Raw genomic sequence first — 25,301 nt, forward strand, 5'->3', positions numbered from 1 at the left:
ACAGATATCTGATGGGAGTTGATGGTCAAGAATGCAGCTTATGTGAAATTCTTGCCCTGAAACCTTCAGAATCGGCCAATCCTGTTGACTTTTATACATTTTTACCGCTATCAGATTGGCGGAGTACTATTGGCGGTGTATTATGTACACGAGATCTCAGCAGAAGACCCGGAATGTGGATAAGCAAATCTAACCTGTAAATCTGGTGCCTTGCCGGAGATGGGAATCTCCTTGTCAGCAGAACAAAGGCATTTCTCGAGCTATGTCGACATGTTGGTAAATGCCTGAGCGCTATGTCTATGTCAGGTCTGTGGACTAGCGCAGATTTGGAATTACTGTACGTGTCATTCCTACATTAAGATTTATGGCCATTTGACACGTTGAATATTTAAGGCATTCAGCAACTTACTCTCGTAAAATCTCACATAGCCTAAAAAATTTCCTTTCAGCTATTTTTGCTTCAGATATGAGATTGTATCTGTAAAGCTGAGGACTACGCAGGTTGCTATGATGGCTCATATAGCAGTGGCCACATTTGCACATCAGAAAATCCTAAGTGCGGACTGTCTCTAAGGCATTGGCTAATACGTTCTGCAAAATGACCCTGAAGTTTGCATGACGGTATCAGAGCGGTGTTGTCAATGTTCCATGTCATAAGCTGCTCTGCTTTCTTGTCTAGGTGAAACCGGCATTGGAAAGTCCACGTTAATGAACACCCTTTTTAACACAACCTTTGAAACGGAAGAGGCCAGCCATTACGAGAACGGCGTGCGGTTACGACCCCGGACCTACGAGCTTCAAGAGAGCAACGTGCACCTGAAACTGACAATTGTGGATACGGTGGGATTCGGAGACCAGATCAATAAGGATGACAGGCAAGCATTACCACTCGCTGTCTTCGGTTCAGGGTCTTGTGTGCAAAATATTCTGCTGCCAGCCACTGTCTTGTGTGGTGCTGGGGCCTCATACACATGTGCAATTTCAGTCGGGATTCAAGTGAATAAAATAGGAAAAATTGGCTTTTTTTCCCCTGATATTCTTATGAGCTTTTTGGTGCGGTGAGGGCGCTGTCTGGTCCTGTCGGTGACAACACTGAGGAAGGATGGAGGGACCGGGCCCTGGATGGCATAGCTCTTTGTGGCGATGAGTGTAACGTAACACCCTCATGGCACCAAACAGGAGAACCTAATATCTCAACAGCAAAGCAGTTGATCTGATAGCAGGGGAAAAAAGCATCTTATTCACGGGATTCCTGGCTGTATACTTATAATTTAAAGGGATCCTATCACTGGATTCCCTTTTTTTCTCCCTAACACGTAGGAATAGCCTTAAGAAAGACTATTCATCTCCTACCTTTAGGTGTCTTCTCTGCGCCACCATTCGGTAGAAATCCCAGTTTTCGCCGGTCTGCAAATGAGTTTTCTCGTAGCACTGGGGGCGGGCCCAATGCTGTGAGAGAACTCTCCAGCGCCGCCTCCATCTTCTTCTGGAACGCCCTCTCCCTGTGTCTTGTTCCGTCCTGGGTTTCAATCTTCTAGGCCTCGGGCAGAGCCCACTGCGCATGCCTGGGCTACAAGAAAATGGCCGCTTACAGCAGCTTTCTGTGTAAGTGGCCATTTTCTTGTGGCCCAGGCATACGCAGTCAGTTCAGACCGAGGCCTAGAAGATTGAAACCCAGGACGGAAGAAGACACAGGGAGAGGGCATTCAAGAAGGAGATGGAGGCGGCGCTGGAAAGTTCTTTTGCAGCATTGGGCCCGCCCCCAGTGCTGTGAGAGAACTCATTTGCATACTGAAGAAAATCGGGATTTCTACTGAACGGTGGCGCAGAAAAGACATCTAAAGAGGTAGTAGAAGAATAACCTTTCTTAAGGCTATTCCTACGTGTTATTGAGGGGAAAAAAAGGGTATCCAATGATAGGATCCCTTTAATAGGATCTGTTCTGGTTACAGACTCCTATAAAACACCCCCCTACTCATTCAAGGTCCCCACTGTAAAGCAATTCAAAGGAAACCCCCCAGATAATAAGTGATGTGCAGTGACTTTGTGCTCTTTGTAGCTTAATGCACTATCCATTAAGTACGTCTGGAAATCCAGGTGACACCTCCATATAAAGCTATAGTTTGTGTTTGTGGCGTACCCTATAATTAAGGTAATTGAGGAGCTTCCTCTTCCCTCCAAGGAGAGACTCTTCAGAGATATCTGATCAGTCTGCAGCCGCCCTGAGACATAAATCACGGGGCCTGTCTGTATCTCACACTTTCCAGTAACTCTTGGCATTGGTGTTACATCTGTGGGTTTTTTTCCCCCCTTTTATTAATAACTTGGAGTTTACACGTACATATAATTCTGCTGTCATGCTGAGGTGACAGCGCCGGGAGGCAGAGCGCAGACAATGTGGTGAAATCAACGCTTACTGTAAATTACACCATCAATTGTGAAGTGTGCGCCTGCCCCCACCTTGTATGCTTAGACGAAGTAGGGGATCTTGTACTCGGAGGAGGATTTTTAAGGAGAACTAACACATGAAAGAGGCATTGGCGTACCTAAAATCTTAGACAATATTGTGCATTACTGTTGTGATCTCGCCATGACTAACTGAAAACTTTGATATGGATGGTGCACCCGTCTCCCTGTGCCCGGGGCACCATCCATATTGAATTCCATGTAAATCAGGAGCCAATCAATAGCCGTAAGGGGAAGACTAAATGTGTCCATGGTCAGACGAGTCCACAGTTTGTAAGTACCGTATAAGCCGACCCGAATATAAGCCGAGGCCCCTAATTTTACCACAAAATACTAGGAAACGTATTGACTCGAGTATAAGCCGAGGGGGGGAAATATTGGGCTCCATTTCTATCAGGATAAAATAAAAAATGGTCCCTACACACAGTATTATCCCCCATAGTGGCCCCTGCACACAGTATTATGCCCCATAGTGGCCCCTGCACACAGTATTATGCCCCATAGTGGCCCCTGCACACAGTATTATCCCCCATAGTGGCCCCTGCACACAGTATTATCCCCCATAGTGACCCCTGCACACAGTATTATGCCCCATAGTGGTCCCTGCACACGGTATTATGCCCCATAGTGACCCCTGCACACAGTATTATCCCCCATAGTGGCTCCTGCACACAGTATTATGCTCCATAGTGGCCCCTGCACACAGTATTATCCCCCATAGTGACCCCTGCACACAGTATTATGCCCCATAGTGGTCCCTGCACACAGTATAATGCCCCATAGTGGTCCCTGCACACAGTATTATGCCCCATAGTGACCCCTGCACACAGTATTATCCCCCATAGTGGCCCCTGCACACAGTATTATGCTCCATAGTGGCCCCTGCACACAGTATTATGCTCCATAGTGGCCCCTGCACACAGTATTATGCCCCATAGTGACTCCTGCACACAGTATTATCCCCCATAGTGGCCCCTGCACACAGTATTATCCCCCATAGTGACCCCTGCACACAGTATTATGCTCCATAGTGGCCCCTGCACACAGTATTATCCCCCATAGTGACCCCTGCACACAGTATTATGCCCCATAGTGGTCCCTGCACACAGTATTATGCCCCATAGTGACCCCTGCACACAGTATTATGCCCCATAGTGACCCCTGCACACAGTATTATGCCCCATAGTGGTCCCTGCACACAGTATTATCCCCTATAGTGGTCCCTGCACACAGTATTATGCCCCATAGTGTCCCCTGCACACAGTATTATGCCCCATAGTGGTCCCTGCACACAGTATTATCCCCCATAGTGGTCCCTGCACACAGTATTATGCCCCATAGTGGTCCCTGCACACAGTATTATGTCCCCTAGTGGCCCCTGCACACAGTATTATCCCCCATAGTGACCCCTGCACACAGTATTATGTCCCCTAGTGGCCCCTGCACACAGTATTTTACCCCACTGTGGACCCCATGAACAATTATTATACTCTGGGGTCTTTTCATACCCCAGAGTATAATAATCAGAGACCTAGGGGAGGATACAAACACAAAAAAACAAACAAACACTGAAATTTGCCTATCCCCGGCTTCGCTGCACTCTCCACCGCTGTTGGCCATCTTCAATGACATCCGAAAAGTCATGTGCCCGGGGGGCCTGCGTCTGCAACGCATATGGACGCAGGTCCGGTCATGTGATGTCAGGCACGTCATACAAGTAGGCCCAAAGCCTGCCAAGAGAGGTAAGTAACATTCCGAGGCTGATTCAGCCCCTCCGGACTAGGCCCATTCATTTGGACCTAATCTGGAGCCGGATTTTGAGGTGGATTCGGATGCGGCTTCCCAAAATTAGGAACAAAATACGCGGTCACTAGCCCCATGTGAATTAGTCTCAACTGCATGTCGGAGCTGAAGGTAGGGTAGATGAAAGTCATTGAGAAGTAAAAACTTGTCCTTCAAGGGTCCAAAGAATTACAGCACGCCTTCTGAACAGAGATCTCCCATGTAAACTATCCCTGTTTCGGAAGTAAGGCGTTACCCTCATGAAGTTACTATAGTCATAAGGAGCATAGAATAAAATGGGATTGAAATGGGAATAATCCGGGACATTTAGGGTGTCGCACCAAGATTTATGGTGCAGGTCTCCGAGGTAGGACTTGCATCGTGGTCCAAGGACCAATCTGACAGCCATTGAGAATAAAGAGCGAACATATACTAGAGATGCAATCTATACGTGACTGTATTCTTACGTTTCGTATTACAGAGCAGGTGCAGCTTGCATTGAAGAATTGCTACCGGTTTTTAGTTTTAGTTGGCCATATATCTAGTAGTCATTTTGCAAAGCTGTCTCGCTTCAAAGCTCAAACTTGGCTGACCTCGTCCGCTCGTGTGCCCCGCTCCCGCACTTGCTCCCCTCACGCCTCTGGAGGTCGGCCATGATGAGAACACAAGTGGCTTTGTGTCCCGCAGCAGAGATCACGTTGGCCCGCACCACCTCTGGGGACTTGTGGCTGTTTTAACATTTGTTGTGCCAGATCTTTGTTCCATGCCTTATCCAGCCCTTCAGGCCGTTCCTATGAGGGCAGAGTAACCACCATTTACATGGCATTTTTGTGCAGTTACAGGTCGGTCGTTGACTACATTGATACTCAGTTTGAGAATTATCTACAAGAAGAACTGAAAATTCGCCGCTCCCTTTTCAACTTCCACGACTCCAGGATACATGTCTGCCTATACTTCATCACTCCGACGGGACACTCCCTGAAATCCCTGGATTTGGTGACAATGAAGAAGCTGGACAGTAAGGTACTAAGAGACATGTTTGCACACAGTCATTCATATCCCTTTCTCTTTTTCTTCTGAAGGGAAGTTTCTGTTTAGTTTGTTCCTTAACAACACAAATATGGCGCTTTAGGAAGGGGAAGCTATCCGTAACGCGGCCGGGGCTTCATCATATAGATGTACAAAGATATTTTTAGAGATGTAAAGTAAAACTGTTCCCACTGCAAGCAGTTATGTCCCAGGCTGCAAGTTTATGTTGAACTTAAAGGGATATTTCCATCTCAGACTCTTAAGGCTTAACCTACATAAATACCATATGGAAATATGCCTTTAATTGGTCTTCCTCCTTTGCTGCCTTCATAGTTGAACTCCATTTCCAGCATTCATTGTTTAAAAAAATCATAATGGGCAATATCCTGGGGTCATGGTTCACAGGTCAAAAGCATATCCATGTAGCCGCTACAGCGGTAAACGTCACACTTGTTTCTTTATTAGACACTTGAAGGTTGCTGCTGAGTTAGAGCAGATGGAGGGGTCTCCTGCTCTTCCAAGATAGATTTGATTAAGCGTAGGAAAGGGGGCTGGCCGTGGTTAGTAAAAGGGTTAATACCTAATTAGTAAAAGGGTTAATACCTAGTGTCTAATGGGTTACTCAACCTTCCACCCTCATTCCACGGTCATATCAGAACAGATTAGGACATCGGCAATGTACACAACAAGTAATAACCACCTCTTCTGGATATCCTGTCCACCTGGCTGCAAGCTTGGCATATGATTTGATAAGGCCGGCAGAGATCAATGTATGTCCCACCTATTGGAAGGAGCGTATTATTATTTGAGTGTGAGGGGAAACGTGGAGTAGCAAAGCTGAGTGTGAGGGGAAACGTGGAGTAGCAAAGCTGAGTGTGAGGGAAAAGTGGAGGTAGCAATGCTGAGTGTGAGGGAAAAGTGGAGGTAGCAAAGCTGAGTGTGAGGGAAAAGTGGAGGTAGCAAAGCTGAGTGTGTGGAGGAAATGTGCATGTAGTAGAGATGTGTGAGGAGGGAACGGTAGATTTAGCAGTCCTGGTGTGTGTGAGGGACATTATGGATGTAGCAATGCTGAGTAATGGGGGAAGTGGATGTAGCAGAGCGGTGTGTGGGAGAGAACATGGAGGTATAATAACTATGCTGTGTAACAGGTATATGTTAAGGAAGAATTAGAAGAACAGAGGCAGTATCCTGAATGAAAGGGGGTCCACTTTTTAGAATGTTTGAGAATCACTGACTTCTCAAATTAAAAAAAAATAAGGGAGCGGGGAATGAATAAACGTCTTCTCAAGTCATGCTGATAATAGGAATTCTTTCCTTGTATATGTCTGGTTCTAATAAATCCATAACTGGTGACTCTTGTAATAGTCATACGTATCGCTGTTTACTATGAAAGTAGATGGTGAGGATCACATACCTTGTCACTGAGCAACAGATTTCCAGTGCACCCCTCACTTAGTCAGCAATATCGCTTTAATAAGTAGTTCTTATTTATAGCGTTTCTACGAAATGTCAGCACCTCTTAAAGGGATCCTATCATTGGATGCCGTTTTTTTCTGACTAACACGTAGAAATAGCCTTAAGAAAGGCTATTCGTCTCCTACCTTTTAGATGACTTCTCCGCGCCGCCATTTGGTAGAAATCTGGGTTTTCTTCGGTATGTAAATGAGTTCTCTTGCAGCACTGTGGGCGGTCCTCGGCGCTCAAACAGCACTGGGGGCGTCCCCAATGCTGCAAGAGAAATCTCCAGCGCCGCCTCCATCTTCTTCTGCAACGTCCTCTCCCTGTGTCTTCTTCTGTCCTGGGTTTCAATCTTCTAGGCCTCAGGCAGAGCCAACTGTGCATGCCCGGGCCACAAGAAAATGGCCGCTTACACCAGCTTACTGAGTAAACAGCCATTTTCTTGTGGTCTGGGCTCGACGCTCCATCTTGTCCTACATGTGGAAATACCAGTGACCATTCTGTATAGGAGGTGATCCAGGTAGGTTGGAATGGAAACCTAATCCACATAAAAAAGCGGCTACCTTAGGAAACCCGCGGGCCCCATAGACTATAATGGGGTCCATGTGGTTTCTGCACACAAATGCGGAGACAAAAGCCTTTTTCTCTCTGCATTTTTATTTTTTATGCAGACAGGGGAACGGAATCCCCGAACGTAGATGTGAACTGGGCCTTAGGATGCGTTATTAATAGGACCTTTGGAACTAAATTTTGTTTCTTTTGTGTATATTCTTTATCTTCTCTCTGCATTTAACACATTCTAGCTCACTCTTCTTTTGTTAATGTGACCCGTATGAAGATTTGGGGACACGTCGGGGTGAGGAGGTGGTGGGGGAAGCATGCATAAGATAAACAGTGTAACAGTACGCTTTTATTTTCCATGGAGAGAATGAAACACTGTCGCATTTATAGAGCAGCTGGGCATGCGGCGTATTCTCCGTTGTTGTTGTTATGAACTATTGCTTTATTTCTTACACATGAATGCCCCCTCCTACCCTGGACTTGTGCAGTCAGTCTTGTGCTGCAGAGACGGATTAACACTTGCAGTGACCTGCTCCACGATGTGTCGGTAACTGGGATAATATTCATCAATAATAAATGTACGCCAGAATACCACGGTAGGAATAGACGATGGGTTACGTGAGATCAATCCCCAGTGCCTGCAGATCCGTAATCGCAGAAAACTACAGATACGAACCCGTCCTAAGGTCTCCTGCGCTCATGTGTCCAGAGGATTTATGGGTTTGCCGGTCACACACTGACTATTCCCTCTACATAATATAATGACGATGATGGAAATTTAGTCTAGGCTTCTTGCACTCTTCTCGTGACCTACATTTTAGCTTCACGTTGCGTCCGCTCCGATAGCACGGGCTTCTTCGTGAACTCTTGTGGGTTTCGTTGCGATGTTAAGAGATCTTGTCTGACCACATGTTTAATCACAATCACATTTTCTTCACATGACTAACTCGCGGCTCAGGAGGAGAACCATCTATTTGGCTGGAAGCCGATACTGAACGTTCTGCTTCTTCTTTTATGTCCGGGGCCAGAATTAAAGGGATTATTGAGGGGAAACTTAAGAATGTGATGTGTCAACACCTACGAATCCTTCCTGCAAAATCTGCTAATGATTCTGAACAAGGTCCGGGTTAAGTGTCTACTAGAACAATGCCTGAGATGACGATCAAGTCGGTACCTATTAGGGATGGACCATTAACCTAAAGATAACCAAAACTGATGGGCAGTCTGGGGAACCCATGTCGGGTATTGCAATATTTGCCCAATAAGTCTCATCCCGAATTGCTATTATACTGTCGGGTCTTTTCGGACCCCAGAGTATAATTTGTGTAGGCCAAGCATCTCATTTGCAACTTTGATACCAAGTATTGTGACGAGAACCTCATTCCCATCCCAACGCTCTTTCTCTCCTCCAGGTTAATATCATTCCAATCATCGCTAAAGCCGACACCATCTCCAAGAGCGAGCTCCATAAATTCAAGATCAAGATCATGAGCGAGCTGGTTAGCAATGGCGTCCAGATCTACCAGTTTCCGACGGATGATGATGCCGTGGCCGAGATCAATTCTGTAATGAATGTAAGTAATATTACCGTGTCATTGTGATTCCGGCTACGGACACCTGGTGCTGCAGCCAAATACCAACAGACCGCTCCCTTGGTGGCCAGGGGTGCGACATTTTTGTGGTGAAGCCATGCACCCATTGACTACCACAGGACCTTTATCCTTTTGATTGTGGGGACCCCAGTGATAAAATATTATTGTGAGTAGGACATATAGTAAATGTTGATTCTGGAATGCGTTAGTAAAAAAAAATGTTTTTTTATTATTTTTTTTCAACCAAGGTTTTATGTGTCACTATTAGATGATGAGTGAGTACTATTCGAAACGTCCATTTTGAATAGCACACACCCATAGGAATGAATGGAAGTGGCCGGCACGCAGACTTTGCCGGCGGCCGACCGCTTAACCCCCTGCGTCCATTCATTCCTATGGGTGCGTTCTATTTGAAATGGGAGTTTCGAATAGTAGTCACTATATAAAAAAACTCAAAACCTGAATCCTGTCATTTTGACTCTCCTAATGATAGACTGCCAATTTCTAGTTGTCAGTTCTGTAGGGGGGGGGTTCTTTGCCTTCTTAATACTGTCCAAATATCAGATCCCAATTCCTTGTAGTATCTTTAAGATTTCTTGTTCTTCTCTAGTTCTTGTAAGGCGCTCATTGCACACCGACTGCTGACTAATCTGTTCAGTGTCACCAGTACGTTTCTCCTGCAGCTCTCTGGCGCCCCTTTGTGGTACTGTGAATGCAAATCTGTTTTTCTCTGGCGATGTCATGTACATGTCTGGTGTTCTTGTGTGCACCTCACCAACTATAGATCCGTCACATGATATTGGATGGAGTACCCCCTGATGTAGGCAGCCACACCGTCATTGTACAGCTGCCGTTGTACAAAACCATTTGTTCCCTGCCCCAGAGGCCTCATTTTCTTTCATGTTCTTAGGCTCATCTTCCGTTTGCCGTAGTCGGGAGCACAGAAGAGGTAAAAGTTGGCAATAAGCTGGTGAGAGCCAGACAATACCCATGGGGGGTCGTACAAGGTATGTAGCCAGGCTCTTAGAATTTTAGGATCTAATGATACATAGGGGGAAGGGAATTAAACCAAATATGCAAAATATTGAAGCACGCTATATCTGCACCATAATTTACACGTCCTATTTCTCTTGTCGCTATGTTATATTATACTATACTAATCTATTATATATTATGTTATACAATGTTGTATGATGGCTTTACTTTACATTGCCATTACATTTTTTTTGGTTAAGGTTATTGATAGAATATTACTTTCTCCCTGTTGATCTATAGTTGAGAATGAGAGCCACTGTGACTTTGTAAAACTGAGAGAAATGCTGATTCGGGTCAACATGGAGGACCTGAGAGAACAGACACACACCCGCCACTATGAGCTGTACAGGCGCTGCAAACTAGAAGAGATGGGGTTTAAAGACACGGACCCTGACAGCCAGCCATTCAGGTGAGTCTCCAGTGATGGACAATCTTTGTATAGCATCCATCTGCAAACTTGTCATCTCCGCACTCTACAAGTTTTGCAGTTTATATCATTTTTTAGACCATAAGACATAGTTGTTATCGAGCAGAAATCCTCATATAAAGTGATGCATTTTATATTTTGTAGTAAGCACTTGGTTATTGATCACTTATAAAGATCTCAGCCTAGTTATTGAGAGAACTATGAAGCCACTTATAGCTGCACAGTTCTCCTTATCCCTATACAATGTTGAGCTGCACGTATTCCTCTTTCCCAATTACAGCCACCCACTGCTTCCTTCTACTCAGTACCCTACCTGTAGACATTTTTTTTAGATCCTAGATGACAAAGATATTTTTAGAGTATGGATGAGCAGATTTTTCATTTATTTTTATAATTTTAACAAATTTTATTCACAACTCTATTCAAAACCACAGGTCTATACCCCTAATTCTTCTTTAGACCACTAGGGGATACAAATATAACTTCCTTCTTCTACCCTCAAACACCAAGAAAGTAGGCCCTTCCCGAAATCACAAAGTTTATACCATTAACCCATTTATTTCCTTAAACTACCTTGGAAATATTAATTAGTATGAAATATTCCTCCCCCCCTATTTTCTGTTGTATAGATAGGAGCAGGTTCAAACATTTGGCAATTTATGTGTTGGTCTATTTCATACAGGGTGATGTAATTGGATTTTTACATTAGAGGTACATTGCTTAATGGTTGATCACAACACTGTCAGATTTAGGGGTGGTTCACATCTGCGTTGGGGTTTCCGTTCGGGGAATCCACTTAGGGACCCCTGAACGGAAGCCTATACGCATTAAAAAGCGGTTACCTAAGGAAACCTGCAGCCCCCATAGACCATAATGGGGTGTGTGCGGTTCCTGCTCAGTGTCCGCTCAAAACATGTGGAGAGAAAAGTTCCGCTTGTAGGACTTTTCTCTCTGCATGTTTCATGTGGAAACCACACAGACCCCATTATAGTCTATGGGGTCCACGGGTCCCCAAGCGGACTCCCCAAATGGAAATCCGAACGCTTATGTGAAGCAGGCCTCACCCTGTCAGAAAACCTCTTGCATTGGCCTGCTTCTATATGAAGTTTCGTAGTGTCAGTCTCTGATGTTAGGGACACTTTCCAAACCACAGTCACATGAAATCCTGTTCTGTCTGCTGTGCTTAGTCTTCAGGAGACTTATGAAGCCAAAAGGAAAGAATTTTTAGAAGACCTGCATCGGAAAGAGGAGGAAATGCGGCAGATGTTTGTGAACCGAGTCAAGGAAACGGAGTCTGAGCTGAAGGAGAAGGAGCGTGAGGTCAGTGATTTTCCTACTAACTTGCAGGCCTACTGTATAATAGGTAAGACTTACTGTTTTAAAGGGATTCTACCATTAAAACTTTTTTTTTTTTTTTTTTGTGGATAAGACGTCGGAATAGTCTTTAGAAAGGCTATTCGTCTCTTACTTTTAGACGTGGTCTCCGCCGCACTGTTCCTCAGAAATACTGTTTTTTACCGGTATGCAAATGAGTTCTCTCGTAGCAATGGGGGCGGGCCCCAGCATTCAAACAGCAATGAGGGCGTCCTCACCGCTGCCAGAATAGTGTCTCCAAGCGCTGCCTCCTTCTTCGTCCACCGTGTCATCTTCAATGTCTTCTTCCGACGCAGGCTCCTAACCTAGCAGAGCAGACTGTGCAGGTGCACAGGCCATGGGAAAATGGCCGCTAACAATACTGTGCAAGCGGCCATTTTCCCATGACATGCGCCCTCTGCTCTGCTCTGCTAGAAGTTACGAGCCTGCGCCGGAAGACATTGAAGATGACGCGGCGGACGAAGAAGGAGGCAGCGCTTGGAGACACTTCTCTGGCAGTGGTGGGGACGCCCTCATTGCTGCGAGAGAACTCATTTGCATACCGGTAAAACCCAGTATTTCTAAGGAACGGCGCAGCGGAGACCACGTCTAAAGGTAAGAGACGAATAGCCTTTCTAAAGGCAATTCCGACATCTTATCCACAAAAAAAAGTTTTCATGGTAGAATCCCTTTAAGAACTCCATCCACATGTAGAACACACAGGACAATGCTGCAGATTTCACCCCTACAGTCTATGTTGGTGACACTTGAGAGGTTTTCTTGAGATTTGCCTTGTAATAGTCTTACAATCGGCAGGAAACTCTCTCTGCATTGGTCATTCTAATTCCAGATAGATAAATGTAGGAAAAGAACTTTGTTGGGTGCGATCTTATTGAAACAAATGAAACTATTCCAGCTTCAGGAGAAGTTTACACATCTAAAGAAGATTCACCATGATGAGAACAAAAAGCTGGAAGATAAGAGGAAGGAGCTAGAAGAAGAGATGAATGCGTTTAACAGGAGGAAAATGGCGGTGGAGTCCTTGCAGTCGCAGTCGTTCCAAGCAACTTCTCAACAGCCCTTAAAGAAGGACAAGGACAGGAAAAAGTAAGTGATTGCCATCCTGTCATATTCCTTCTATCTGTCACTAAACCTGGTTGGTTCCTCCCAACACTTCCATTTCTTGGGTTCCAGGCTTAGACTTCTGCTATACTAGTTATTTATATTGTGTGGTTTCTTTAGGGAAACTACATAACACTGCCGGGTCTTGGCACATTGCTAAAAAAAAAAACAATGCCACTACGTATGTCACTTATTAGGGAGCCCTTCTGCACTTGGGCTATCAGTAGTCTGTTTTTGGGTAATTTTACCTAATAATTAAAACCTACTTTTTTTTTTTTTTTTTAATTCGTTTATTGATCTTAATCTTGATTTTTCTTGCCTTCGATTCAGGAATGTAAAATCAGTTCAGTAAGAAGGAGCCGGATATATTTGGTGCAGGCTTGTTCATCCTTCCTGCACGGAGAAGAAAGCCTTCATGAGATATATCAGACTCTGTAATCCATTGTGTATACCCTTAGCCCTTTAATTTTCCATTACATATTAGGGTAAGCTCACATGGGTTCGCCATGGGTTCCGGACCAAAATACTGGTAGATGCTGGTGCAGTATACTGGCATTCAGTCACGCACTCCGCCCCGGATTAGGCCCAAATGAATGGACCTAGTTGGAGGGAGGGAGTGTCAAAAGGCGAATCCGCCTTCTTTTTTCCAGGAGCCGCAACAAAATGGGAGCCATCTTTTTGGTCAGGAATTTGAGGCGGATACGGCATCAAAATCCTGACCAAAATACCCCGTGTGAACTTGCCCTTCTACTATTATGCATCTGATTTAGAAGCTTTTTCACCTGTTGCTTAGTCTATGACCAGCCGCAATAGTAATGTATAGAATCTCCCATAAAATAGTGGGAAAAAAGAGAAGCTTTAAAAAAATAAATAAGAAAATAGAATAAATAAAAGTTGTAAATCCCTCCTTTCCCTAGAATACATATAGAAGTAGAAAATGACTGTGACACACATACACATTAGGTATCCCTGTGTCTGACAGTGCCCGGTCTACTGAATATAGGGGATCTGCAGCGCTCCTGTTCCATCAGGAAGGGGTTAATAGGAGCACTGCAGATACCCTATATTCATCCAGGCTGAATTCCACGTGGGGGAAAAAAAAAAAAGCAGTCCTCAAGCTCAGGGAAGGGGCAGACAGACAACCAAACACCCCCTCCCCTTCCCCAGCATCACCAACTACTGCACCCAAAAACCATTTTGATATTTTCCAGCCGCTGCTGCATTTCCCCCCCTCGGCTTATACTCGAGTCAATAAGTTTTCCCAGTTTTTTTTGTGGTAAAATTAGGGGCCTCGAGTATATACGGTAGCTGCGATCTCTGTTCATACTCCTCCGTAGCTTATAAGGAGAGAAGCAGGTTACATTACATTTGTAGCTTCTACTTTCATATAAGTCAATGTGAAATTGCAGTAAAGTGAAGACCTTCTCTATGGAAAGTAGATTGTGCCGCTGGACGTGTCCTATAACCTGTCCATGTAAGGCCACAGCTACACCCGGTCATAGGGTCTAGTCTTTAGCAAGTAAACCGAAATGTTGGAAACGGGAAGTGAATAAAACACACAGGTCCACATTCACTATTGAGTTTTTGCAAAGTTCTATCACTACCGGACATGGAAGAAGACGGAACTCGGTGACCCTGATTTACTATGAGTTGTCCATTTCCTTTTGATTCCTTTGCTTTATGTTCTGTTTTTTTTTACATTTAACCCTTTTTTTTCCTTGAGTATCTTTAGTTTATTTTGCTTTTTATTTTTGTTTTTCCAGTTAAGACGCACAGACTTACATGTCAAGATTGGACTTGCAGGTTCATGTCATTACATTGCATGAATTCTCACCATCCATCCTAACATTGTATGAGTGGACCAAAGCTTACAGACAACCCGGAAACCCGCAGAGTTTACAACGTTCCCCCGTAATTTTAATATGTGCAGGAATAATGTGAGTCCTATTAATGTTAGAAGCCTGAAGCTTTCTAATGATCTATGCAACACCAAATGTGTATTTAACTCTTACCGAGACATTTACTATGTGCAGACAATGACACGCCGGGATGTTTTGTTATACTAGATAGAATATTCACCGGGGCCACAGATTCGCTATTCTATGGCTTTTCCAAACACAAAAGAAACCTTTAGCGTAAATCTAGAATTTTTTTTAGGTCGCCTGGTATCTAATGTACTGAGTGGTTTGCTCCAAGTCATCTTATTCATAGGCTTAAAAAGGATATTCTATAGACCATAAACTGTGAAATTGGTCGTGTTGTTACATAACTTTACCAATGCGCTTGAGTCTTTTCAGGGTTAAAGGGGTTGTCCAGAATACATATATATATATATATATATATATATATATATATAGGAATGGGGGTGGTGCATATGGCCCCTTCCACTATACAAGTCACAAGCAGATGGCGCCATGTCTTGTATAGTGGCTGGATGCAGTTACTGCAACTCAACTCCCATTAATGTCAATGGGATATTTATGGTCTATTCTTAGGGATGGGCCATAAATAATCCCGGACAACCCCCTTTAACATCTATTTTGTAAACTTTAAAGGGTGGTACCGCAATTTAAACCTATTCCCTGTCTAAAGGGACGGACAATACCATTGATGCACAGAGGTCCAGGAGTTTAGGGAGTCACCCTAAGGATCAGTTCGCACAGAGGAATTTGCCTCGGATTTGGGGACAGATTCCACCCCCGAATCTGGAGCAGATCCCTCCTGGAATCTGCCTCTCGTTGTTTTCAATGGGAGGCAGAGATCGCAGCAGGACGCGGGAAAAAGAAGTGTCCTGCTGCGGATTCCGTGGCTTATTCAGCCGCGTGGCCCACAGCTCGAGACTCATCGGGGCCTAATTGGAAGCGGGATGCTGATGCACTGCATTGCCATCCCGTTGCGACTAGCCTGCGCGAAAATGCCAGCAGCAGAAAATGAAGAGGAATTTTTCTCTTCATGTACCTCCATGTGAACATACCCTTAGGGGAAGTCCCTACGGGGTTTTTGGTCAGGATTTTGAGGCTGTATCCGCGTCAAAATCCTGACCAAAAAGACTGCTCCCATTGAAATTAATGGGAGCCAATCAGTTCTTTTTTCCAGGAGCTGTTTGTTCCGAAATGCTCATTCTTTCAGGTGCCTCGTGACATCCACCTGAAGATACTCCCTCCTGACTGGGCCCATTCATTTGGGCCTAATCCGGAGCGGAGTGCGCGACTGGATGCTGGTATACTGCACCAGCATCCAGTCACAGCTACCCGTATTTTGGTCCGGAACCTGAGGCGGCCTCCACCTCAGGTTCCGGACCAAAAATTCCTGTATGAACCTGACCTTAGGCTGAAAACCCACGTGTGTTTTTTTAAGCTAAAGACAAGAATGGCTAAAAAATGAATGGGAAATATATAAGAAGTACTTATGTATATTTCTACTTTCTGCTTCTCGTTTTGGCTCAAAAAAACGCAGCAAAATCTGCAACAAAAAAAGCTGCGTTTCTGCAATGTGGGGCCTCGGCCTAAAACCGCTTCCTGTTATAATTGCTGAGCTATTGAATTTCATGGCCAACATTGTTATCGAGACACAAGGGTGATGCTCTATGATAAGGCAAGGAGTAAGTGGGGGATGTCTAGTTTCTTTGTCCACCATTGGTGTCCTAGATGGGGTTCCGACCACCAATCTCGGGAACAGCAGTTGCACATGAACGCTTCTGTATGGGACGCCAGAGATAGTCTAACATTACATCCCATAAACTTAACAGAGCGGCCATATCCATGCATGATGGGGGGAGGGGGGGAGGAATCAAGACCACTGTTCTTATGATTGGTGAATGGTCTCAGCAGTCCAACCCCCAGCAGATGGGGAATGGGATTAATTGATGGTACAACCCTGTTAACACCATGTACATGTTTGCTGTACGGTGACACGACTCCCACCTCTTCCACCATTTGTTATCTCTCTCTTATTATGTTTATTTCACTTTTTATGCATTGATTTTTAATTTTCCTAGAATTTCGTTGTATTTTCTATATTGAGGAGGGATCATTTTGATGTTATGAAGAAAAACGTTTAATACCTTCTTTGAATTTTATTTTATTTTTTTTAATTCGTTTAAAGGGGATTTTCTATGAAAAAAAATAAAATAAATTGGTTCCCTATTTTTATAAATGGGTGTGGATATGTGATCAATACGGGAACGATCCTCAGGACCCCCATTGATTTGCTGTATGTAAGGGCCTGTTACTATAGCCTGTCCTTACCGGCGGCCACAGCTCAGCCCCAACATGCGAGTCTGCTGAACGGTGGGTATCCTGTGGCTCGGACCCCCCCAGTGATCACCTATTGAAGGATCCCTACCTTTACGTGGAAACCATCCCCAAAAAAGTTGATAGGACAATCTGAATGACCAGGTGCAGTTTTTATGACATCGACGTGTACGGAACTGTCACGGTATTTTTTATTTTTTTTCTACTTCCGCTTCTCTATATCAATTGTATAAAATATTTAAGCTCTTAGGGAATAAAATAATCCTGTATAACTTTAGATTTATATATTTTGGCTGACCTAGTCCTTTATAATATACCTTTTCCACGGAGCAAGTTGCTAGTCCGAGCTTATCATGTAAAATGGGAAATAAAACCTGAATAATGTTTTTCATACTTTTTTTTTTTTGTCACCCGGCAGACACTCCCGAGTCGGGGTAAATAATGTTTTGTAAAGCTTTATAGTTGACATGACAAAGTTTTTTATTTACTGCTATTATTTTATGCTATGTAACTTTTTGTAAATATATACAAGGAAGGCAGCTGAATGTGTCTCCCTCGGATAACCAACGTGAAGGGCATTTACAGGGCAGTGTCACCAGGTAGAAGAAGGAAAAAAAGACGAAAACTAAAAAGTGGTTCAATAGAGGCTTCCTGTCCCCAGCACCTTTCCTTCCAGGGTAAAGACATAGGAGATCATCAGAAGTGTCCAATGTGGCTGGTCCTTTAAAGGGGTTGTCCAGGCAAACATGGACAACCCTTTTAAAGGGATCCTATCACTGACTTTTATTCCTAACACGTAGGAATAGCCTTAAGAAAGGCTATTCGTCTCCTACCTTTAGATGTCTTCTCCGCGCCGCTGTTCGGTAGAAATCAGGGTTTTCTTCGGTATGCACATGAGTTCTCTCGCAGCACTGGGGGCGGTCTCCAGCGCTCAGACAGCACTGGGGGTGTCCCCTGTGCTGCGAGAGAAATCTCCAGCAACGCCTCCATCTTCTTCTGGAACGGCCTCTCCCTGTGTCGTCTTCCATCCTGGGTTTCAATCTTCTAGGCCTCGGGCAGAGGCCCACAGCCACAAGAAAAATGGCCGCATACACCAGCTTACTGTGTAAGCAGCCACAAGAAAATGGCCGCTTACACAGCTTACTGAGTAAGCGGCCATTTTCTTGTGGCCTGGGCGTGCGCAGTTGGCTCTGCCTGAGGCCTAGAAGATTGAAAACCAGATCAAAAAAAGACACAGGGAGAAGGGCGTTCCAGAAGAAGATGGAGGCGGCGCTGGAGCGTTCTCTCAGAGCATTGGGGACGCCCCTAGTGCTGCGAGAGAACTTATTTGCATACTGAAGAAAACCTGGATTTCTACTGAATGGCGGCGCGGAGAAGACATCTAAAGGTAGGAGAAGAATAAACTTTCTTAAGAATATTCCTATGTGTTAGAAAAAAAAAAAAGGGAATCCAATGATAGGATCCCTTTAATGTTTAAATCAGCTGGGGGCAGTGAAAAAATAATGCACATTCACCTATCCCCGTTTCTCCGGTGTCTTCCCTTGCGTCCTGGTTCTTCTGCTCTGGTGGTGTCTTCCGGAGTTCCACTGATTGGTCTCAGCGGTCACCTGACCGCTGGAAGAGACCCCGGAGACACCACCAGATCATAAGAATTGGGACATGTGGGAGGACACCGGAGGAACAGATGAGTATCTATTTTTTTCACTGTCCCCAGCTTACTTAAACGTTAAGGCTCAAAATCTTGACCAAAAAACTCCATGTGAACTCGGCCTAAAAGGGTTTTCCATTTGTCCCTTTCATCTACTATATTCCCTATTACAGAGAAGGTTTTATTCGCTGCACTTGCCACCTAGCTGAAGAGCCAAAGCCATGTCCCATCTCCTGTGGGTCACATCTCCTCCTTCTTCAATAGTAAAGAAAAGTAAATTCTTTAAAGACATATATAGAGATTTTTTTTTTTTTTCAAACCCTTTGGGTTGAGCTATAAGGCAACGCGAGGCGAGTCCGATAAGTATTTCTGGTATTTATATAAACTTTAGTGTCCTTTTAAACTACTGTGCTGGCCATAACGCCTGACAGGTATTGTGCATGACTGATCTAATAAACAGCTATAGCGAGGAAATGATAAGTGATAAATGCTCGTCCTGGATAAGATGGGATACAGGACGGATCCGGTGGCAACAATGCTCAGACAGTGGTAGGGAAAAGGGATTTCATGAGGCTTTCTCTAGTGAGATGTACACTTTACCTACTTACTTTCAATGGGTGCGGAATAGGCACACAAGTGCTCGGTGTAAAAGGAGAAGTTACTCTAGCGCCACCCTTTCAAAGGCAACACCCTATAGATCAATGCCTGGTTTTCCAGGAAACCTAGTTGCATGTTCTAGGATTCAACCCAAGCCAGAATATCTCAATGGGTGAGAATAATATTTTGCAAAGTCCTTTTCTATATGACGGTTGGTGTGGTGATGACCCTTTCTGTCAGATTCACTTGATCTTTCCTTAATAGAAATTTTATTTTAAGTCCATTTACAGAAGGTGACTGCGACATAGCACAACAAACTCCGTGTCCTATACATTGATTCTAGGATTAGAAACCCTCTTTCTACAAAGACCACGTCTTCTCCTACCTTTATTATTCTGATCCGCGCCGCCGTTTCTGTGAATTTTCTTTTTTCTTCCGTATGCAGAGAGGGCGTCCCCTGTGCTTTCCGAAGACTCTCCAGCAACGCCTCTTCGCCCTGTCGTCGGCTGCCAGAAGCCAACTGCGCATGTAAGTTTGCCCATTTTCCTGTGGCCAAATGGATGCTTGTGCTAGAGGAAAATGGCCGAACTGACATTTGCAGTCGGCTCTGGCGATGACGCTTTCTGAGCACAGGGGGCGCTCCCTGTGCTTTCTGAAAACTCGCTTGCATACGGAAGAAATGAGAAAAGTCACATAAACGGTGGCACGGATTAGAATAATAAAGGCTGGAGAAGAATAGTCTGTAGAAAGTCTATCCCGACGTGGTCTAATCCTAGAATCCCTTTAAAGCGGAGTTCACACAGTTTTTTGGACTGGATTTTGACGTGGAATCCGGTTCCAAAAAAACACCTCCCATTGACTTCTTTTTTTCTGCTAGCGTGTAGAAAAAAAAAAAGCGAGCTGTCCTGTCCGCGGCTGAATCCACCACAGTGTCCGCGTCGCGAGACATCCTCCCCGACTAGGCCCATTCATTTGGGCCTAATCCGGAGCAGAATGCTGCGACTGCACCGCATCCAGTCGGTTAGCCGCGTGAGGCGGATTCCTGCATCATAATCCGGTCCAAAAAACTCTGAACTCAGCTTTAGTGTGTCTCCTAATAGACCACCTGCTCACAGAACAGAAGTATAAGGGTAAGTTCACACGGTGTTTTTTGGTCAGGATTTTGAGACCGTATCCGCCTCATAATCCTGACCAAAAAGATGGCTACCATTGAAGTCAGTAGGAGCCGGTCAGTTCTTTTTTTTCCAGGATCCATTCGTTCCGGCTCCCAGAAAAAAGATGTGACCTGCTCAGGTGGATTCTCCTTGCAAAAATTGGAAAGCCCCATTGGGATGGATGACAATCTCTGTACAGTGTTGCGGAATAGGTTGGAGCTGTATAGGAACGAGGAAGAGAAACCTAAGATAACATGTTAAAGGTTTGTCATATACATGATTAGAAGTCCTGATCCCTTCCCATGAGTCCAATAATGTGACTGCCCTTTAGTTACGGCACGTTGGTCATGTTATAAATCTCAGAACAGTAGAGATCCAACAATCCCATAAACAAGCCAATATCTGTCACAGTAGCCAGCGGCCACCACGTGACTAGAGAATCCTTCTAAGAACAATAGAATCCTAGTGAAAGCTCAGCCATTGCTGGAATACAATGTATACAATGACTGTATAGCTTCATCGGAGGGCACGGCCAGCTCTGAATGGGGCTAGACTTGTCTTCTCCTGTAGACCTGAGGGTTGGGCTAAGGTCAGGCTCTTATTGGTACCGTCTGTAATCTCCTAATTTAATGATATTTATATTGTATTCGCGTATCTAATCTGTGTCATTTTAAGGGCTGATGAAATTGGCCGGCTGTTGACTCCAGTTTTATCTACAAAGAATGGCCATGTTTTTGAGGAGCAGAGGAGCAAAATTTTTGGGTGTGAACATAGATCTGCCTCATCCAAGTACTAGTACCCCCATTAATAATAAGAGCAAAATCCACCAATGCCCAATATTTTTACAGGACCATTACGTCTATGGAGGTGTGCTGATGTAATCCCCGACAAATGATGATTTGGGGGGGGGGGGTGTATGTCGAATTTGTTCTCATGGAAGACAATCTCCCGAACCAGGCATGCATTAGTATGGGGGAAACGAGAAGAATAGCTGACGCTAGGTCAATAACTATTACTAGTAAGGGACAACACGGTGGCTCAGTGGTTAGCACTGCAGCCTTGCAGCACTGGAGTCCTGGGTTTGGATCCCACCAGGAACAACATCTGCAAGGAGTTTGTATGTTCTCCCCGTATTTGTGTGGATTTCCTCCCATACGCTACAAACATACTGATAGGGAAAAATGGACATGAGACCTATATGGGGCTCACAATCTACATAAAAAAAAAAAATTCAACTTTTTGATCCGCTTCCTCTGTCCCTGTGTCAGTCTTGTCCCGGTGACACGGTACTTCCCATCCAGGTTGTCTATCTTGCCGTTCACAGATTTTATGGTGCTGGATACATTGACCGCTTTCTTCCTGACTCGCGTGTTCATTGAGGTGTATATTATATTCTATTATGTTCACAGTGGCCAAACATCATCACTTGTTACAGAATACATAAAGGATTGGGGGGGGGGGGGTTGGTTTTTGTTTTGTTTTTTTCTGCCATTGTGACCTTGTATTTTATTTTTGGAGCTCACCTGTTTACTTTGTTCTTTTTTTGGTTTCTTTTTATTAAATTTCACTTTTATTTTGCATTGTGTGTGTGTGTTTTATTTCTTAAGTCATGCCTACATTGTCTTCACCCTGAGTTACGGGACGGATCTTATTTCATCTGACTGCGGAGTTTCTCAGATTTCATATTATTGATGATTATTATTATAATCCTCGCCTACAGTATCGGCAGCTCCTTGTTTCTTTAATTACCGTATTTTTCGGACTATGACGCACTTTTTTCCCCTCCAAATATGGGAGGAAAATGGGGGTGCGTCGTATAGTCCGAATGCAGCAGGTGAATCACTGTGTGCTGTGCTGCTGTGAGGACGACGAGGCAAGTTCACGAGTAGATAGATACATTGACTTGTCTATGTACAGTAATATCTATCTACTCATGAACTTCGCTCAACTTACCTGCTGCTGCTGCCCTCTGCTGGTCCGGTCCTCTGTCCTTCATGTGGCTTCAAAGTGCCCTGCGCCCCGCCTCCCTAGACTAGTATTATAGAGAAGGCGGGGCTTAGGAGAGTGTGGGCGTGTACTGGGACCACCCACACTCTCCAGCCGCACCAAGCCCTGCCTACTCCCTGCATCTCTACAATACTAGCAGGGCGCTCTGAAGACATGTGAAGGATAGAGGACCGGGTGGGGGAGGGGGTCATAAAGATGGCGGCCGCTCCTGCAGAGCAGTTACCATAGCTAGCGAGTCTCCGCTGTACAGGAGACCCGATAGCTATGGCAATCGCTCTGCAGGAGCGGCCGATCTGTTACTGTGCCACGTGGGAGCCTCTCCTGACCAGCCTCAATAGTAATACTGAGCATCTCCCATAGACTGCAATACAATTGTATTGCAGTCGATGGGACTTGCAATCAAATGATTACAATTTCAAAATTTTCATTTTATATATATATATATATATATATATATATATCACCCCCATGTCCCTAGAATACATATAAAACGAAAACATTACTGTTGAAACACATAGACATTTGGTATCCCTGTGTCCGAAACCCTTGGTTCTATTTACATTGGTGAAATATTATATTAAATATTTTACAATTTATTTTTTTTTTCCCTATTTTCCTCCTCTAAAACCTTAGTGCGTCTTATAGTCCAAAAAATACGTTTGTAGCCATTTCACCCATGTTCTCCATCACTGTCTGTTTGGCTGTAGTAGGCCCCCAGCCCCTTAAAGGCACATGCAGGGACAAATAAAGCTTACTGGTGCATTCCCTGCATATACTGTAAGTGGGGGGCCCAAGACCTAGTGATTTGTATTTGCAGAACACAGCAGGATCCTGGACGGCTCTGTGTTCGCCCTCACCAGTGCTCTCTCACATGGTCGGCTCTGCTTTACTCCTGGTAAGAGTCTATGAGGTGCAGCAAAGCCAGTCATGTGATACAGAGGAATGAGTCTTCCCTTCTGTGCTGTGCAAAGCTAACCAGTGGGATTCCGGGGTATACTAGTATAAAGCTTATGCAGTGCACAAGGTAGTATTTTTTTTGCCGCACGACTAACTCATTCATCAGATGTGATTTTTGCAACGCTGTATGTTCCTAAAAGATCGACAACTAATGGGGCAGGTGTACTAATTCTTCTATGTGGACCGCATAGCCTTAGACCATACATCCCATGAGATAGAAGCCCCGTTTGTTCTCCCCTTAGCAGAAAAGTTCCTTCCAGACGCCAAACAAAAATCGATCCTTAGACTGTGAAGCTTCTCCAGTGATTTCATCCTTATAACTTGTAGTAACTTGATCACTGCCCTCTGCTGGCAGGAAGCTAAACATACTTACTGCTGTGCATCACTATCCGGCACAGAACCAATGCAAGAAAACAGGCCACATAGATTTATTAAGCTAAACGTGCAGGAATTTTGGTAAAGGAAAATTGAGATCCTCCTGTGCCGCACATTTATCATCTATTCCCTCCATGTGTCATTATTATTAGTAAAACTCACTTCATATTGAACATAGAGGTGATGGTTTTCCCTTTGACTTATGTTAAACACAACCCTCTATATGTAGGGCACCGCCTCAGTCCTGGACCTCCCGCAGTGCACCAGAACCATTAAGGGTTAGTTCACACAGGATCCCGTGTGTACATATTCCATCGAGGCTGCTGCTGCAGTGCGCTGGTATCCAGTCACAGTATTCCACCATGGATTAGGCCAAAATGAATGGGCTGGAGCTGATTCAGCACGATAGGGCCGCTCGCTTCTTTTTTCCCACTATTAAAGGGATTCTACCATTAAAACCTCTTTTTTTTGTGGATAAGACGTCGGAATAGACTTTAGAAAGGTTATTAGTCTCTTACTTTTAGATGTGATCTCCGCTGTGCCATTCCTTAGAAATCCCGGTATGTAAATTAGTTCTCTCGCAGCGATGGGGGCGGGCTCTAGCACTGAAAATGCAATAGAGGCGTCCCCATTGCTGCTCGAGAACACAATCCTGCGACACCTATTTTCGGCTGTATCCTCTCCTTCTCTGTCGTCTTCCTCCTGCGGCACCTCCGACACCTGCGCAGTTGGCTCTGCCAGTGAGACACTAGTAGAGCAGACTGTGCATGCCATCCGGCGGCCATTTTTGTGAGGCCGCTCTTGTAGTTCATTGCAGGAGCGGCCTCCCAAAAATGGCCGCCGGCACTCTGCTCTGCTGGTGTCTCACTGGCAGAGCCAACTGCGCAGGGGTCGGAGGAAGACGACAGAGAAGGGGAGGATCCAGCCGAAGAAGGAGGTGTCGCAGGATCGTGTTCTCGAGCAGCAGTGGGGATGACTTCCATCGCATTTTCAGCGCTGGGGCTCGCCCCCATCGCTGCAAGAGAACTAATTGACATACCGGTAAAAAAACGGTATTACTAAGGAACAGCGCGGCGGAGATCACATCTAAAGGTAAGAGACGAATAGCCTTTCTAAAGGCTATTCCGACATCTTATCCACAAAAAAAGGTTTTAATGGTAGAATCCCTTTAACTAGCAGAAAAAGGAAGCAAGCGGCTCCCATTCAAGTCAAAGGGAGCAGCAGATCTGAAGCCTCCTCATACTGTGAGTACTGATAGCTGATGGGCTGGAAATTATTATGGCCGCCGCCGCCTGAAGAGTGTTTGGATATTGTCTGTGATGGCTGTATATCACATTCATTTCCATCTATAAAATCTACGGCTCCTTCTCAAGCACTAGCTTAACCCCTTAAGAATAACCATGACACACAGCGCCCCCTCTGTCTCACCTCCATTCTCATTCACTCTAATGTAAAAAAAATACGACAGATTGCTATTGTAACAGA

General features: G+C 44.7%; 1 protein-coding gene across 2 annotated transcripts in view; it reads left to right on the forward strand.

The window, feature by feature from the left end:
* Positions 1 to 25,301, forward strand: part of SEPTIN8 (septin 8) — a 61,921-nt gene that overhangs the window by 28,348 nt on the left and 8,272 nt on the right. The window contains exons 3-9 of one of the 2 annotated variants that reach the window (XM_075275096.1): positions 680 to 875; positions 5,085 to 5,271; positions 8,709 to 8,870; positions 9,799 to 9,895; positions 10,164 to 10,332; positions 11,538 to 11,670; positions 12,620 to 12,810. In XM_075275096.1, the coding sequence (XP_075131197.1) occupies positions 680 to 875; positions 5,085 to 5,271; positions 8,709 to 8,870; positions 9,799 to 9,895; positions 10,164 to 10,332; positions 11,538 to 11,670; positions 12,620 to 12,810 (1,135 nt within the window). Of the gene's footprint in view, positions 1 to 679; positions 876 to 5,051; positions 5,272 to 8,708; positions 8,871 to 9,798; positions 9,896 to 10,163; positions 10,333 to 11,537; positions 11,671 to 12,619; positions 12,811 to 14,588; positions 15,137 to 25,301 lie in introns of those variants that run through there. The other variant, XM_075275094.1, reaches the window with a different exon arrangement.

This window comes from Leptodactylus fuscus, chromosome 5 (assembly GCF_031893055.1).
Source record: "Leptodactylus fuscus isolate aLepFus1 chromosome 5, aLepFus1.hap2, whole genome shotgun sequence".
Lineage (NCBI taxonomy): Eukaryota > Metazoa > Chordata > Amphibia > Anura > Leptodactylidae > Leptodactylus > Leptodactylus fuscus.